Raw genomic sequence first — 17,636 nt, 5'->3', positions numbered from 1 at the left:
CCTGGGTATGGTGTTTTGATGAACTAAAGTTTCTAATATTAATGTCGTTCAAACAATCTTTTTCTTTATATCTTGTTTAAGAAATTCTTGCCTATTCTTTTAGTTATTAACGTTTTTAATTTCCCTCAATAATCTTTTATTAGAATTATCCAAGGGCATTTGATATTGTCTGATGCCATTGTAAATGATATACTTAAAAAAATAGACTTCATATTTTAGAATAGTTTTAGTTTTACAAAAAATTTACAAACATGATGCAGACGGTTCCTGTAGTGGAATCAGTTTTTAAATTAAAAAAAAAATTAAGTTTTATTTCCTAATTTTCTGTTGCTGTTATATAGAAATACAATTGCATTTAGTGTATTGACTTTGTGTATGTTAGGTTTATATACTTGCTCATTAATTGTAATAATTTACCTGTTGATCTTTTTGGATTTTCCACCTACCCAATTATGTCATCTAAATAAGACTGTTTTATTTCTTCCTTTCTAATACCTAAAGCTTTTCCCCTTTATTGTATTTGCCTGGACTTTCAGGAAAAATTTGATATAAGTTGTGGTAGCATCCTAGTTCTTTTCCCCAAACTCATGGGAAAAATCCACTATTTCTCCACTGAGTGTGATGTTTGCTGTAGAACTTTTTTGGGGGGATATTCTTTATCTACAGTTTAGATTGAGGAAATCCACCCTTTTTCCTTAGTTTTTTTTTTTTTTTTTTTTTTGCGGTACATGGGCTTCTCACTGCCGTGGCCTCTCCCCTTGCGGAGCACAGGCTCCGGACGCGCAGGCTCAGCGGCCATGGCTCACGGGCCCAGCCGCTCCACGGCATGTGGGATCTTCCCGGACCGGGGCACGAACCCGTGTCCCCTGCATCGGTAGGCGGACTCTCAACCACTGCGCCACCAGGGAAGCCCTTTCCTTAGTTTTTTAAAAATATTATAAGTGGATTTTGATTTTCTCTTCTGGATGATGAATTTTATCAATTGATTTTTCTCCATATGTTGAAATGCTTTTGGTATCTTTTTCTCCTATTTTTGTTACGTTAATTTTCAAATGTTAAACCAACCTTGCATTCCTGGGACAAACCCAACCTCTGGTGATATATTATCCTATTTATATAAGTCTGCCTTGATGATCTCTGATGCTATTAGAGAGATTTAAAAAAAAAAGTAATTTGTCCCACATTTGAAGTATTGGGATAACCTTTGCTGAAGATTTTTAATTTCATTGTACTGTTCTGTCCTCTAGAGGGTTGTGTGGGCACAGAGCAAAGGATTCTGTATCTGATGCAGAGGCACCCCATGCATGACTCAAGCCAAAGGCTGACGGTTCCTTCTCCCATGACACATTCAGAGGGTGTTGGTCCCACCCACACCTGGCAGATTGGCTACACCCGTTCTCCTCCATGCTATTGAGACTTTTTCAGGCTGCTGGGTTGCTGTTCCAATCCAACCAGCTGACTCTGGTCATACCATTATGACCACTGAGAGCTCAGCGAAGTGCCTGGCAGTGGTGTGTTCTCCCAACAGATCAGCTGTTGTCCATCTTGTTCTCCCACAGCCCCTCCTTTCCTGGTGTATTTCATGACATTGTGGATTTGTTCCTCTGTTCTTTAAAGTCTAAATCCCATTTTCAGCTACTTGTGGTTTAATTTAGCTTGGTAGTCTCCTGAACCCTTGTGGTAGGCTGAATAACGGCCCTGCAAAGATTTCCACATCCTAATGCCCAGAATCTGTGAATGTTACAAAAGAGACTTGCAGGGGTGATTAAGTTAAGGATTCTGAGATGGGGGAGATGATCCTGGATTACCTGGGTGAACCCTAGATGTGATCACAAGGATCCTTATAAGAGGGAGGCAAGAAGATCAAAGGAGGAAGTAGGAGATGTGATGAATGTAGCAAGAGATCGGTGTGATTCAAGGAAGGGGTCGTGAGCCAGGGAGTGCAGGTGGCCTCAGGAGCTGAAAAGAATGAGGGATGGATTCTCCCTCGGAGCCTCCAGAAGGGAACCAGCCCTGCCTGTGCTGGACTTCAGCCCAGTGAAACTGATTTTGGGTTTCTGACCTCTGAACCTCTAAGACAATAACATCGTCTTGTCTTAAGCACTGACTTTGTGGCAATTTGTCACAGTCTTCTACTTGTGTAACCAGTCCCTTGGGGGTAAGGGGAGAATTAGGACTCAGTATAGATTGGGAATCGCATGTTGAACAGTTAAGGGTGGAGGTGAAGGCACACAAACCTGTCCTACAGAAATCAACTAGGGGAGGAGTACATAAAAGGGACTGAAGCAAGACCTGGCCCAAGAGTCTTCCAAGAAGCCAAAGAGACAGCCAGACGGAGAGGCGAATGGGACTTCCAACTCCAACAGCAGGTCCTACGGTGAGTTTGCACAGACAAGGGGCGCAGAATGTGGATGGCAGGCTGAGCTGTGAATATTTTGAGGTATTTGGATACTACGTTGCTTATCCGTATGTTGATAATGGAGAATCGCCACCAGGGTTTTGGTCTGGATGTTTTCTGATGTGGGTTACTGGTACCCAGTAAGGAAGAAGAATAGATATAATGGAGGAAAATGCCTGCTGGTAGATTAAATGATAGGTGCCGAGTTCTAGGAGGACAGAGGAGACTGGAAATACCCTGTAAGACTGGGGAATTCATCCACTAAGAGGCTGGTGAGAGAAAACATGGGCCCCACTGAATTGGGGCTGGATATGTGTGAATATTCTGCAAGTAGTTTATTTAACTTGACAGTTCAGTAATGCTTCACTTATATGGGTATAACCAAAAGTCAGAAAAGAAATAAAAATTTTGTGAGTAGTCAAAACGAATATTTCAGTGTTTGCGTTCTTTGGTTTTAGAACAGCCTCTGGACTCTCAGTTCAGCTCTATCTCTTCTTCCTGTGCATATAATTCTGAGAAGTGCAGTCATCTGATCGCTGGCCAAATAGGTCAAAAACAGCAAGTAAGTCAGGAGAGGAGGGCAGGCAAACGGACGGCTAAGAGGAAACAGCTGGCAGCCTATGTTGCAATAGTAACTATTAAAAAGTGAACATACACACCCTGGTACCTCCAGGGCCCCAGCTGCCCAGCCTTTCCCCAGGATCTCCCAATCTCTTTATAATCCATCAACTAAAGGGTTAACTCCTGGCAGAGCAGGGGCTTCCGGACCCTGTCTTAGCACGAAGTCTCATTTCTGTTCTGATTGGTCCTGCCCTGGCCTTATGCATGTTAATAATTGGCTCTCACCCGTGAACATAGGTGTACATTGCTTTAATATTTGAGCAATTGAATCCCCCCCTCGATATAAAATAAGAAATCCAAAAGTATAACAGTTAGGGTTGTTTCACATAGGGAGAAGAATCTATAATTATAGGCCCAGCGGGCGTCAACATATTACAATGCAGGATAACAACTGATATGTATATTAGTGGGTCTCAGTCATTAAAAAAAGTTTAACTGGGACTTCCCTGGCGGTCCAGTGGTTAAGACTCCACGCTTCCACCGCAGGGGGTGCAGGTTCAATCCTGCTCGGGGAACTAAGATCCCGCATGCCTCGTGGTGCAGCTAAAAAAATAGATACATATTAAAAAAAAAAGTTTAATTGCATTCAGCTTCATCTATTTAAGAAAGCAGGCAAGAGCACAGTATACTTTATTTTTTAAATATTAAAACAATTTTAAGTTTTATATTGGAGTATAGTTGATTAATAATGTTGTGTTAGTTTCAGGTGTACAGCAAAGTGATTCAGTTTATACATATACATGTATCTATTCTTTTTCAAATTCTTTTCCCATTTAGCTTATTATAGAATATTGAGCAGAGTTCCCTGGGTCCACTTTAGAAGTTTTAATCCAAAGTGGACTAAACGTCTTGGCGCTTAAATAGAATTGAGCCTTTACTCATCTAGACAACTAACTTGTCCAGAATGACTCAGTCTTCAGGACGCCAGAGCTGGAACTCCTGAATGAAACAGAACAATGGCCTGTCTGTATTACTTAGGGTCAAAATGTGCATATTCTCACGTAGCCAGATTTTTTAAAAAAATTATTTATTTATTGTTTGGCTGCATTGGGTCTTCGTTGCTGCATGTGGGCTTTCTCTAGTCGAGGTGAGCGGGGGCTACTCTTCGTTGCGGTGCGTAGGCTTCTCATTGCAGTGGCTTCTCTTGCTGCAGAGCACGGGCTCGAGGTGCGTGGGCTTCAGTAGTTGTGTCTCGCGGGCTCTAGAGCGCAGGCTCAGTAGTTGTGGCGCACAGGTTTAGTTGCTTCCTGGACCAGGGATAGAACCATGTCCCCTGCATTGGCAGGTGGATTGTTAACCACTGTGCCACGAGGGAAGTCCCCCAGATTCATTTTCCATGCCAGTCCTGTGTAAAGAGCATTGGCTCACCTGGGCTGACGGTGCCGCCATGCTCCCCTGGGCTTACGGTACTTCCCTGTTTATGTGGGCGGATAGTACTTCCCTGCTTACCTGGGCTGACCACACCTCGCTGCCCTCCCTTTTTCTTGGCCTCAGCGGGCCTCCATCACAGAGCTGTCGTGGCACCAGGGAAGAACAAAGCTTCCTCATTTCTGACATTGCGTTGTGATTAAAAATGGCACACTTGTCAACGTGTCTCAGACAGCCACTCAAATCATAGGCTCCAGAAAAACAAGAGTTGAGCATAAGATACATCCTCGATGAGCTGGAGATGTGGTTGGATGAAGGCAGAACAAGCACGTTCAGAGTGGAATGTGGCACAAGAGAAACAGAATCCAAGCAAACTACGTGCTTTGCAAATTGCGAGGCGGAAACTCATGTTCAAAGTCAATGGAGAATTTTAGGGTTGAAGAACACAGGGAGTTAGAAAGTAGGCAACAAAAGTGTCTGATTCGGGCTTCCCTGGTGGCGCAGTGGTTGAGAGTCCGCCTGCCGATGCAGGGGACACGGGTTCGTGCCCCGGTCCGGGAAGATCCCACGTGCCGTGGAGCACCTGGGCCCGTGAGCCATGGCCGCTGAGCCTGCGCGTCCGGAGCCTGTGCTCCGCAACGGGAGAGGACACAACAGTGAGAGGCCCGCGTACCGCAAAACAAAAACAAAAAAAGTGTCTGATTTGGTGTGGATGAGATCCCTGGAGTATGCTACCTAGGAGAGGCAGGGGACCCCCACCACTCTCTGGCAACGTGCCTCGTTAGCAGATGGGTCTTGACTAGTCTGATTGCTGTATTAACTTAATCACTCACTCTAACAACTTATTCTCAGCATTAGCTGCATAGATTACCAGCCAGCCCTGGCTCTTCCTGAGCCAAAGATACGGAGAAACCAGGGCAAAACTGCAGGTCTGGTGGAGGCCTGTGTTGCAGTAGGGCTCCATGGGAGGGCTGCTAACATTCCAGATGCACTCACTGCGAGGATTCTGTGGGGCAATGAAAGCACCAGGGTTCTCCTGGGCATCCCAAAGCATTGACCTCAGGACCGCACTTCCCGTGAGAGCCCAGGAACCATTGGAAGTGGCTGTGTGGGTCCAGGAGCCCTCCTTTCTCCGAGCGTCTGTTCCCCGTCTCCTCTCCCCACGGCCCCTTCTTGTCTCCCTCTCTCTGCAGTTTCCCCTGCCTCATGGCTCGGGCTTACTCAGAGTTCCTTCTCACCCCAGCAAACCTCCCTGTCTTCCCCACATCGTGATCCTTCTGCTTCCCTCTGCAGTTCCCTAATTCTTTGTGTCATTCTCAAGAAAAAAATTCAGATGTCTCAGTTTCTGTTTTCTGAGCAGGATGTCGGGGCTCCCTGGTGCATCTAAAAGGTCCTAAAGGTTGATGCCCATCTTGCTGTCCTCAGCAGAGCTGGCGTCTCACAAGGTGGCCCTTTAAGCCAGACCGAGGCCCAGCGGGCAGGGATCTGACTTTCTTAGCAAAGACTGGAGAGTGGGTTTCCTATTTCTGAAATCATGGGAAGCAGTTCCATGAGTTGGAGATCGAGTCCTTCATTCTCACCTCTAGTTCCCTTACAAACAGGCTGGGTGACAACGATCTCATTTCCTTTCTCCGTAAAATGAGAAAGGAAATGATACACACCAGGTGCTAAACCAGGTGCTACTTACACACAGGTTTGTTATTGAATCTTCGGGAGGAGGTACTATCATTAAATCCTATTAAACTGGGGAAACGGAGGCACAGAGCAGTTGAGTAACTTGCCCAAGGTCACACAGCTAGTAAGTGGCAGAGCAGGGATCTGAACCCTGTGGGTCTGGCTGCAGAATCCTTGCTCTTTACCATGGTTAATTCATGCGACTGTCATGCCATTCATTCATTAATTCATACCACATTGCCATTCCATCAACCCTCAGACTCCAGCAAAAAGTGGGCCATGAGATAAAAGAGGCTGCAGAGGGCGTTAGCTCTGTTCTGCAGAACAAGATGGTCCTTCGTTTCTGGCCAGGAACGCTGCTGCCCTTCACCTGTGCCCTCTCTGAAGGGCATGGGAAGAGCTGGCCTGTCAGCAGGTATAAACTCAAAAGTTCCTCCCTCAGCTAATTTCAAGGACTGTTTACCTAAGTGAACGCAGGAGGATTAGGCAATCCACTGATCTGACGTGCTGGGTGGGTTTGGGTGTGACCAAGCGCACTGCGGCTGTCAGAACAAATCCATCCCACGGAGAATATCGGACGCCTGTAGCAGCTCGGACAGCCCAGGACACGTGTTGGGATGTGACTCGTGAGCTGGGGCTAGGGGTCCACCAGTGATTTAAGAATTAGGATGAGAACAGGACTGCTGCCAGTTGGATTCTCCACTTTATGCCCAATACGTGGGACCCAGGCCATCTCTCTCACCGTCTGGCTGAGGGCAGCCCTGAGTCTGCATGAGTGGCAGGTGTTGATTGCTGAGACAGGCAGGAAATACCCCTCGGCATCCGGCTGGCATTTTCAGACACCCATGATGCCCCTCACCAGCTCCCTGGGCCCCCCTTGCCAGGAGCAAGGGCACAGGAAATGCCGTTGTTCTGGGAATGCGTCTCCATCCTGCTTCTCTCTGCCTTGGGCCCTTCCCTGGCCTGTAGTCGCTCGTCCACAAAGGCTGCCCTGTGGGACCCTGTGGGACCCTGTGAGTGAGTTTTCATAAATCAGACAGTGAACAACCAAACCCCTGGGTAAGTGGACACGTCACGGCTGATGCCAGGGCTGTTGAGACAGGTGCACACCACCTGGCTGAGTGAAGCCGGTGAGAAGGCCGTGCTGTTTATCAGTGGGTACAGCAAAGTGTGGATCAGCTGACCACACTCGGTAAATTGTTATTTACAGTTTCTGAACTTTTAAAAGAAGAGCTTCCCCAGAATCGGCCCTGATTCCAGACCCACAGCGTCATGACAGCTCTGGTCACACTGCTGTCCCTGCTCCTGCTGGGACCCCAGGCCCAGCACGGGGCCGAGTGGACCTACTCAGGTAAGGCCCACCCCAAGGGCTGCACGCCCCCTTTCTGCCATCACGTCAAGGAAGGGGGCACCCACTTCTCGAGGACGAAGCCTGGCCTTTCGGGGCGACCATGCCTGATGATTGCGTACGGTGCTTGCTGGGGTCTCAAGGTCTTGGGCTGGGGCAAGAGCATACTGGACTTAGACCTCGGCTAAGGAGCGGAGGGCAGAACTCTCCCCGTTCCCGGATCCCTGAGCCACCCGCAGAGTTTCTGCTTTGCTGCCCCAGAAGCTGGCTCGAGAGCCCACTTAGTGCTTACGAGGGCAAAGCCATTTGCTTTCTTGGTCTGTGTAGACAGAAAGTAAAGCCGCTGCAGGGGGCTCCCTGCAGCCCCACCGAGGGTGTGTGGGGTTTGCCAGCACTTTCTTCCCGGAAATTTCATGATACACGGTCTATCCAGAGCGTCTCGACGTGCCGAGAACCCAGTGACCATTGCATGGCCTCCAGGCTGGCCTCTCTTGGTCGCCGTGGCCGTGCTGAGACCCAGTCTCACATCCAGAACCCCACTTACAGGACGTGAAGTGGAAAACCCTGGCGTTTAGCACAGGTCCCGGCCCACGTGTGGACCAAAGAGAGGAAGACAGTGGGGTTCAGACACTAAACACCCCTTCTGTGTGGCAGGGGAGAGAGTGCCTACCTGGTCCCCCTCTTTTCTGTCCTGGATGGAGGCATGGGGCCGGAGGGGATGCTCGTGGCCGCTGGCTGATGCAGGAGCCAGGAGCAAGCAGGGTTTTGAGGCTGCTCTCTGCACAGTCTGCCCTGGCCGCAGATACAGGGTGAAGCGTCCTCCCAGGGTGCATGTGTGTCCTGTAAGTTAAGGGCAGCAGAGTTAGGAGCATCGTGGCAAGGCTCAGGAAGTCCAGCTTCAGAGGGCGGGACAGCTGACTCTGCCCAACTGCTCTGTCTGGACCAGAGGATTCCCCTACCTGGCCCAGTGCCACGAGACCCCGGGGCTTCTGCTCAGTCAGGCCCATTGGTATTGGGTGTGGTTCGAGGGTAAGGAAGAGAGAGGATTCCGACAGTGGAGTCTGTCCTCCCCAGCTCAACACAGCCTCTGAGACGGGGCCCAGGAGAACTCGGGCAGCAGCTGCTGCGAATGCCTGTCGGGGATACTTGAGAAACACCAATGCTGTTAAAAAACCTTTTGATCCATGAAGGGGCTTTGTTCAAGACGTCTGGCCTTGCTCCTGGCACCTGCCCCTAGGAAAGAATTGTCTACAGATTGGTTTGTATTATTAAACAGTGAAGAGAGGAACAGAGAAAAAAAAGAATTGCCTTTTTATTGAACTGAAAAGCTGTGAGAGGCCTAAGTACAAACATCTTCCTCAAAACAAGCTATGGGTGACGCTGTCCCCTAAGGGGGAAAGAGAGCTGGCTTCCCTATTGCAAATGGATGAGACCAGGACCCACAGTTGTTTGGAGGCCGAGTCACCCATTATAATGACTTGCTTTATCACCCTCTCTCCTCTCTTCTGTCATTAGTAACTACCTGAAAAAAGGTAAATTTCCTTATTTTGATATTCTTTTCAACTAATCATTCTAGGTCATCCTTGAACCCAATGCTTCCTTTCTTGTCCTGAATCCATAAGTGTAGGCACCCAGGTGGTCTTTACCATATTGGGAACCAGTTAAAGGGGAGGGGTCAAGCAAGGAGGTGGGGAGGTCCTGCCGTAGGGCATAGGGCGTGGAGTGGGCCATGGTATTGTTGGGGGCTGGGAAAGAGAAACTGCCATTCAGAAGAAGTGAGGAAAAGGCCCTGAGAGTAACACAGGCAATGCCAAGCCCAAGTAGCCCCCGAGTGCATTTGTCAGCCGACAGTCACGTAAAGGGAAAACCAAAGCTATGTATTAAAGACATCCATTGCTTTCAAAACACGAAGGCATGTTCTCAGGGCCAGTGGGTGCAACAGGAAAGTTACGAACCAGCCCCAAAGCCCCCCAGACACCAGGGTCCGTGGAGCTGATTTAGGTGCCCCTCCCACCTCCTTCTGGAGGCCTGGCCCTGCTTTCTAGAAGACAGGCCTCTGGTCTTGACTGTGGCCTCTGCAGGCCTCCTGTTGAGCGGGCCCTGAGTGAGTGCCCACAGGGAGCCCCTTGCACTGTGACCCCCTGGACTCTCTCCTGTGTCAGGTGGGGTGCTGGATGAAGCACACTGGCCGAGGGAGTACCCCGACTGCGGGGGGAAGAGACAGTCGCCCATCGACCTGCAGAGGGAGAAAGTGTGGTACAACCCTTCCCTGAGGGCTCTGAACCTGTCAGGCTACGAGGTCCAGCACGGGGCGTTCCTTATGATCAACAATGGCCACACAGGTAAGGGCGGGCGACAGGCTCCCGTCCCCGCGCGGGCATCGGGGGGAGGCAGGCAGGCAAGGCTGCCAGGAGCTGTATGCTCAGAGATCCAGAGTGTGGCCTGGGGGCTGCAGGCCTCAGACTCGGGGCAGACCGGTGTCGAGCCCTGGTACTTCGTCCCTGGTTGGGCAGCATCCGTCTATAGACTCGGTTCCCCACTGGCCCCTTCGTCCTGCACGGGCCTCTCTCTGAGCTCACTCTGACCCAACCAGCAGGAAATTCAGCGGACAGAGAGGCAACACCTAGAAGCCACATGACCCACTGTCTGTTCTGCTGATCTGTGCCCAGGTCTGATCTGCCATATTTTCTATGTGGGAAGGTCAGACAGGAAAAGCTGGTTTTGGGGGCCTCCATTCCGGAAGCCTAGACTGGACAACCATCAAATCCTGCTTAACGTTTGCAGACATCCTTCTGATGTTTTTCAAGTGGGCTCGTCTCCTCTGAGCCTCATGGCAAGCCCAGAGGGGGGCATTTTTAAAGCTGAAACCAGAGGCTTTGGGAGGCCAAGGGACTTATGGTCACACAGTCTCTAGTGGCCGAGCTGGATCCAGGCCCCGGATGTCTGATTCCTCGGTCATGTCCTCCTTGGAAACTTCCCTCTCCACTCCCACCTGGGTTGGGACAGTTTACTGTCCATTCGCACAGGTGTATGGGGGGGCGGTCATAGGACTCAGATTTCCTTTTTGCACTATTAAGAAAATAAAACCAATTGCCCTCGATGGGGCTTGTGAAGGTAGTAGCCCTCAGATCAGCTGTGATTTGGATTACTGAACTCCACACGTAGTTCGTGAAAGCCTCATTTTATCACCCGTATCACGTTCCTGTTTCCAAAGTTACTCTCTGAAGCTACCAGCAGGTTGGCAGAAGTGTACGGCCTTTTCAGATTGGCTTCTTTCACTCAGTAACATGCATTTATGCTTCCTCCGTGTCTTTTCATGAATGGATAGCTCATTTCTTTTTAGCATTGGATAATATTCCACTGTCTGGATGCCCCACAGTTCACTTATTCATTCACTTACTGAAGGACACTGTGGCTGCTTCCAAGGTTCAGCAATTATGAATAAAGCTGCTATAAACATCAATGAACACCAGTGTGTAGATTTTGGTGTGGACATAAGTTTTCTGCTCATTTGGGTAAATACCAAGGGGTGTGATTGCTGGATCATATGGGAAGAGTATGTTTAGTCTTGTAAGAAACTGTCCAACTCTCTTCCAAAGTGGCTGCACCATTTTGCATTCCCACCAGCAGTGAATGAGAGTTCCTGTTCCTCCACAACCTTGCCAGCATTTGGTGCTGTCAGTGTTCCGGACCTTGGCCATGCTATTAGGTGTGTGGGAGCACCTCATTGTTGGTTTAATTTGTATTTCCCTGATGACCTATGCTGTGGAGCGTCTTTTCCTATTTGCCATCTGTATATCTTCTTTGAAGAGGTGTCTGTTATGGTCTCTGGGTTATTTGTTTTCTTATTGTTGACTTTTAAGGATTCATTGTATATTTTGGATAGCAGTTCTTTATCAGATGTGTCTTATACAAACATTTTCTCCCAGTCTGTGGCTTGTCTTCTGATTCTTTTGATATTCTTTCCTGCAGAACAGAAGTTTTAAATGTTAATTAAGTCCAGCTTATCAATTCTTTCTTTCATGGATTGTGTCTTTGGTGTTGCATCTAAAAAGGCATCACTGTACCCAAAGTTGTCTAGGTTTTCTCCTATGTTATCTTCGAGGAATTTTATAGTTTTGCACTTTACATTTAGGTCTGTGATCCACTTTGAGTTAATTTTGGTGAAGGGTGTAAGGTCTGTGCCTAGGTTCATTTTTTTGCACGTGTATGTCCAGTTGTTCTAGCACCATTTGTTGAAGAGACTCTCTTTGCTCCATTGATAATCTTTGCTCTTTTGTCAAAGATCAGTTGAATATATTTATGAGGGTCTCTTTCTGGGCTTTCTATTCTGTTCCACTGATCTATTTGTGTATTCTCCCACCAAGACCACACTGCCTTGATTACTATACTTCTTTTTGTTTGGTCACACCATGTGGCTTGTGGGATCTTAGTTCCCGATGGAACCCGTGCCCCCTGCAGTGGAAACGCAGAGTCGTAATCGCTGGACCACCAGGGAAGTCCCTACTGTAGCTTTATAGTAAGGCTTGAAGTTGGGTAGCATCAGTCCTCCAACTTTGTTACCCTCCTTAAACATTGTGTCAGCTATTTTGGGTCTTTTGCTTCTCCATGTAAACTTTAGAGTTAGTTTGTTGATATCCACAAAATAACCTGCTGGGATTTTGACTGGGATCACATTGAATCTCTAGGTCAAATTGAGAAGAACTGACATCTTGGCAGTAGTGAGTCTTCCTATCCAGGAAAATGGAATATCTCTCCATTTATTTAGTTATTCTGTGATTTCTTTCATCAGAGTTTTTCTGTTTTCCTCATATAGATCTTATATGTAATGTGTTAGATTTATACCTAATTATTTAATTTATACCTAATAATTTAATAATTATACCTAATTATTTAATTTATACCTAATTATTTAATTATACCAAATTATTTAATTTAATTAACTTAATTATTTAATTTAATTATACCTAATTATTTAATTTAATTATTTAATTAAATTTAATTATTTAATTTAATTACTGTGCTTTTAATTTCAAATTCTACTTTTTTTAAAATTAATTTTTCTTTTTTGGCTTCATTGGGTCTTTGTTGCTGCGCGGGCTTTCTCTAGTTGAGGTGAGTGGGGGCTACTCTTCTTTGCGATGCGTAGGCTTCTCATTGCGGTGGCTTCTCTTGTTGCAGAGCACAGGCTCTAGGTGTGCGGGCTTCAGTAGTTGTGGCTCACGGGTTCTAGAGCGTAGGCTCAGTAGTTGTGGCGCATGGGCTTAGTTGCTCTGTGGCATGTGGGATCTTCCTGGACCAGGGCTCGAACCCATGTCCCCTGCAGGGATTCTTAACCACTGTGCCACCAGGGAAGCCCTAAAGCTTATTTTCAATTTCTCTATTTTGTTGTAAACAAGGGACAGTAGGTGGACCAGTACTGATTGATTGATTTTTTTTTTTTTTAATTGCCCGAAACACACATGCATAGGCTCCAGAAAAGCTTAAAGGCTGGGAGTACTGGGCCTGTAGTGTTCAAGGGGGAGGGCAACACTGTTCTCTTAATAGGTACTATCAGCCACTCCACTTATTGGGCTCATTGAAAGGAGGGATGATCTCTTATTCATCCTTCTATCCTGGTACCTGGCACAGAGCCTGACATAGATTAATGCATTTGAGGCGAAAAGACTTGTGCACGAAGGGATAAATCCCCAAATAGGCTCCATGAGCGATGCAGTATTCTGAGTAGGTTTTTTTTTTTTTTTTTTGGCTGCGTCAGGACTTAGTTACGGCGCACAGGCTCTTCGTTGAGGCACCCGGGTTTCTCTCTAGTTGTGGCTCGTGGGCTCCAGAGCGCACAGGCTCAGTAGTTGTGGCACGCAGGCTTAGTTGCTCCGCAGCATGCGGGATCTTAGTTCCCTGACCAGGGATCAGACCCACATCCCCTGTAGTGGAAGGCGGATTCTTAACCACTGTGCCACCAGGGAAGTCCCCTGAGTAGGTTTTGATCTTTGAAAGCTGCAGGAGCAAGACTGGTTCTGTCTTTGTTTTTTTAAACTTTTATTTTGAAATAGTTTTAGGCTAGAAAAATTGCAGAAATAGTACAGAGTTCCCAAATACCCTTCTCCCACTTCCCCTAATTTTATTATCTTATAGCTGGACTGTGTTGATACCACATGATGAACTACACTCTAGACCTCATTTGAATCTCATCACTTGCCCAGAATGTCCTTATCCTGGTCCAGCATCTAATCCAGGACCACACATTGCATTTTGTCATCATATCTCCTTAGTCTTCTCCAATCATGGTCAACTCCTCAGTCTTTTGTAACCTTGACGCTTTGCAGTTGTTTCTTGAGCACAGTAAATGCTCAGATCATGTGTTTTTTCTCTGGTCTGATAAGAACTTGGTTAAATTAGTTTCAAACAAAGGGGAGTAAGTTCTGCAAGTTAAATCCATTTTTTTTCAGAATCTGGAAGGTTCAGCAAGTTAATTTGTGGGAGGACAGATATTTGGCCTCACCTTTGCAAAAGCACAGTGATAAGCCCAGAATTGCCGCCATTTTTCAATCTGGCCTGTGCGATTCTATGGACACAGTTTGAGAATTGAGGCATTCTGTCTGCAGGGAATTGTGTTTCAAGGGAAACATGCTTGTCTGGATCTCTGTTATTGCTCCTGTGGTACTAACTCTCCTCAGCTCTCCAATCTCTGGGAACAGATGACTGCGTATCTCCTTTGAAAACCTCTTCCATTTTTCTCACGTGAGCAGTGATTTTTGAGGCCGGCTACAGTTTAAGCACTAAATACAAAGCACCTGTTCTGCCAAAGGGCGTGTAAGAATCTTTGAGGCTGGACTTCTGCCTTCTGTCATATTATGTTATGAATTTCATCACAGCTTCCTGCTGCTTTAGATGATTTGGAAGGGAAGAAGGGGTCATTTGACAGATATCAAGTACCTACTATCTGCTCTTTAAGAAAATTTACTTGTTTATAACCATCTTCGATGACTTTAAATAGAAAAACCTTGTTATCAGGAGAGATGCTGACTGTCCCTTTTCAAGTCCTAAATTATACCCTCATAGATATTTTTCTTGGTCATTTTCTGGGGTCACTCTCCATGTCTCCCTTTTGCCTGGGTCATTCCAAAATATAGAGATTTCTCTAAGACCTAAGCCAGTGGAATGAACAAGGCAGCTGTCTCACCAAAGTAACCTCCCTGTAGAAAGTCTGTGGGGCACAGGGCAAAAGGAAGCTGGAAGAGGGATCCATTTTCCCATCGGCAAGAACCTAACGTTTGAAAGCATCTGTTGATGATCACGTCAAATTCAATCCCAAGCCAAGAGTCTGTGTGTCCCCTGACTTGCCGCAGAATGTGGTCTTTCGTCTTCTGAAGACAAGTTGAAGCCTATAATGGTGATGTCCTGTCCAGGCCCAGTTCTGGCCCAGCTCTGCCCTGACCAATGAACTGAGTGACTCTGCAAATCTTTCTACCAAGGTTGGCTTCCTTGTCCATAAAATAAAAGTACTGAAGCCCCGCAGGGATGCTACTTTCTATGAAGTGGGATGGGTTGGTAGTTGGTCTAGTTCTAGAAGTCGATATGGGATGAAGATTTTAACCACATCATAGAGAAGATAATGACCTCAACTTGACCTTACAGAGTACTCACGCTGGGTAGTAAAGTAATCAAAATAGTCCAAGAGGCCCTACTTCCTATCCCTACCCTGTGGGCAAATTCCAAAATTGGCCAGAGGTGGAGAGCGGAATTCTGATTTCCACACTCATTAGCCCTGTTTTTTCAGGGCTCCCCCCTTCGTTAGGGCTAACAAGCTGGACCTGCCACTTGGAGGTCCTGCCCCTGACCTTCTGGTCCTGGGTGGGAAGGTGCGTGCCCTGGGACGGGTGCCTGTCCAGCCCAGCTTACTCAGTGCCTGGTCACCATCCTTCCCCATGTGCCAGGTGCCCCCTCTCTGTTGGTCACCCTGCTCATGGCAGTCTAGGCCTGTCTATAGTACCAGCTTGCCCCAGGAGTGGGCAGGTGACCAGGGAAGCTGCCTCACCTGTAGGCCTGAGCCATCCACGCCCATCTGCACACTCCCTGCCCCTCGTCTTCTCTTCCAGTACAGATCAGCCTGCCCCCCACCATGTGCATGACGGCTGCCAATGGTACCCAGTACATAGCCCAGCAGATGCACTTCCACTGGGGTGGCGCCTCCTTGGAGATCAGCGGTTCCGAGCACACCATTGACGGGATCAGATATGTGATGGAGGTACCCTGAGGATCCTCTTTCTTTCAAACCCCATGGTCACTTTTCTTATTAAAACAGCCAAAAAGGCTTTGCTGAGTCAAGTCACCCTGAGGTTGAGTTTATTTTTCATTCACTTACAACAATTCACTGGTCACTGCTATGTGCTGGGGGTTCGGGCAGGGTCCCTGACCTCACAGAAGTCACCCCAACGCAGGAGTTTACAGCCCACAGAGTGGGGCAAGCCCTCCTTAGTTTCAACCGGATTTCTACGTGGTAGATTTGCCGGTTCCCCCTCTTGCTTAGGATGACCCCAGGTTTACAGCGGCCTCCTGGGGTAAGGGGGCACATGCCCACTCTAGGGAGACCTCAGGAGAACCCAGTGGCCTCATATGATCCCTTGGACTCTGCCAGCTTCTCTGCCTGGGGGAAGGTGAATTGCCATCTCCCCAGAATACCACTCATACTCTTCGCATTCTTGGAGAACTTCTGGTCTTGATAGATCTTGTAGCCCAGAGGGAGGGACATGGTGGTCAGAGGTGTTTATGTGGGTCAGCTGAGGTGTGGGATGGAGCACCCTTTTTTATTTTCCTCCTTCCCTGAAAACCTGAAGCACTGGAGGTTTACAGGAACTGCCCTCGACTTACACTTTCTTGCTTCCACAGATTCACGTCGTTCATTACAATTCTAAATACAAGAGCTACGACCAGGCTCAGAAAGCACCGGATGGTTTGGCTGTGCTGGCAGCCCTCGTTGAGGTAAAGCTGAAACTACACATGCAGAGTTAGAAACTGGTGTCAAAACAAGGTGTTAAGTGTAGACAAAGGGTCTTCCTACTTGCCCCTCCTCATCTGTTCCTGAGCTCACACTTCTTGGAAACACTCACCCAGTGAAAGACCTACCCTTTTTCCAGTCCTTGCTCACAGTTACTGTGTTCCTTCTGTGTCACCAACCTCAAGGACATTGCATAACTTGGACGAGCTGACTTAAAAGAGCTGGGATCACAGAAGGGTCCACTTGACAAAAACTGCTCTGAGGGCAAGAGGAAGCCTGCAACCCCCTAGACAAAGCCAACATCTCTGCATTTCTCAGAAAGTCTGGAGGGTGGGATTTATGTCTAGGTAGCAAGAAGTGGTCAGTGAATCCAATCACCCCCAAACAAGTTTTATATTGGATAAAATTGTCAAAAACAACCGTATCAGTGCTCTGGAAATGGACCAAAGACAAATAACAAGGTGAGGCATTTATTTATGATAAATGGCTAGAATTTTGAGTAAGAACAATGGGAGTTTGTGGACATCTTGCCTGGGGCTGTTCGCATCCCCTTCCCCTAACTTGGTCAGCAAGGTAGTTTTATCAGGGCAGCATGGACAGGAAAACCAGCAGCTTCACTGCTTGGTACAGGGGACTAATTTGATTTGGAGTAGAACTTGAAAACCCATGCCCAGGGGGCACTGCTGGTACAAGTAGCAAACAACCGAAAAGACAGAAAACCTGCAGGTTTGATGGTCTGAGATTGCAGTCCTAGTTGAGGTGAGTGGCAAGTGGCAGACCAATCAGAAATGTAACTGGGAGATGAGCCATAGGAAGGCTGTATAAGCTTCCCAAGAAACCCTGATGGAAAGTAAAGGCTGAGGCTGACTTAGTAACTGGCTGAGCTTTGAATGTGCTTCTCAACCCACATACAGATCCATCAGCAGAGGGTGCAAATCTTGGGCTCATGGGGTTTGAGCGCAACCTCTGCAAAAATCATTGGCCACAAGACTATGTTGACCCTAGATGGCCCCAGGCTAAAAATTAAAAATAAGACTTAAGACCTAAGCAGGCTCATCAGCTGCTATATACTGTTGTGAGACATATCCTGCAGAGGAAGTCCAGGCAAGTCACTAAACAGTCACATGAACAACAACAAAAACCCCTCAGGACAATTTTTAAAAATCAGAATTCAGGGGCTTCCCTGGCGGCGCAGTGGTTGGGGGTCTGCCTGCGATGCAGGTGACGCG

General features: G+C 47.5%; 1 protein-coding gene across 3 annotated transcripts in view; it reads left to right on the top strand.

Moving 5' to 3' along the window:
- Positions 1-2,304: 2,304 nt before the first annotated feature.
- CA6 (carbonic anhydrase 6) overlaps positions 2,305-17,636 on the top strand; it is a 30,333-nt gene continuing 15,001 nt past the window's right edge. For 2 of the 3 annotated variants that reach the window (XM_027110295.1, XM_027110294.1), the window contains exons 1-5: positions 2,305-2,377; positions 7,272-7,412; positions 9,572-9,751; positions 15,509-15,657; positions 16,299-16,391. In XM_027110295.1, coding sequence (XP_026966096.1) covers positions 7,334-7,412; positions 9,572-9,751; positions 15,509-15,657; positions 16,299-16,391 — 501 coding nt within the window. In that variant the 5' untranslated portion in view covers positions 2,305-2,377; positions 7,272-7,333. Of the gene's footprint in view, positions 2,378-7,271; positions 7,413-8,483; positions 9,752-15,508; positions 15,658-16,298; positions 16,392-17,636 lie in introns of those variants that run through there. The other variant, XM_027110296.1, reaches the window with a different exon arrangement.

The sequence above is a fragment of the Aethalodelphis obliquidens genome, unplaced genomic scaffold (genome assembly GCF_003676395.1).
Source record: "Aethalodelphis obliquidens isolate GAN/ISIS:26980383/991018 unplaced genomic scaffold, ASM367639v1 scaffold9, whole genome shotgun sequence".
Classification (NCBI taxonomy): Eukaryota; Metazoa; Chordata; class Mammalia; order Artiodactyla; family Delphinidae; genus Aethalodelphis; species Aethalodelphis obliquidens.
This window is presented reverse-complemented; position numbering and strand designations above follow the sequence as displayed.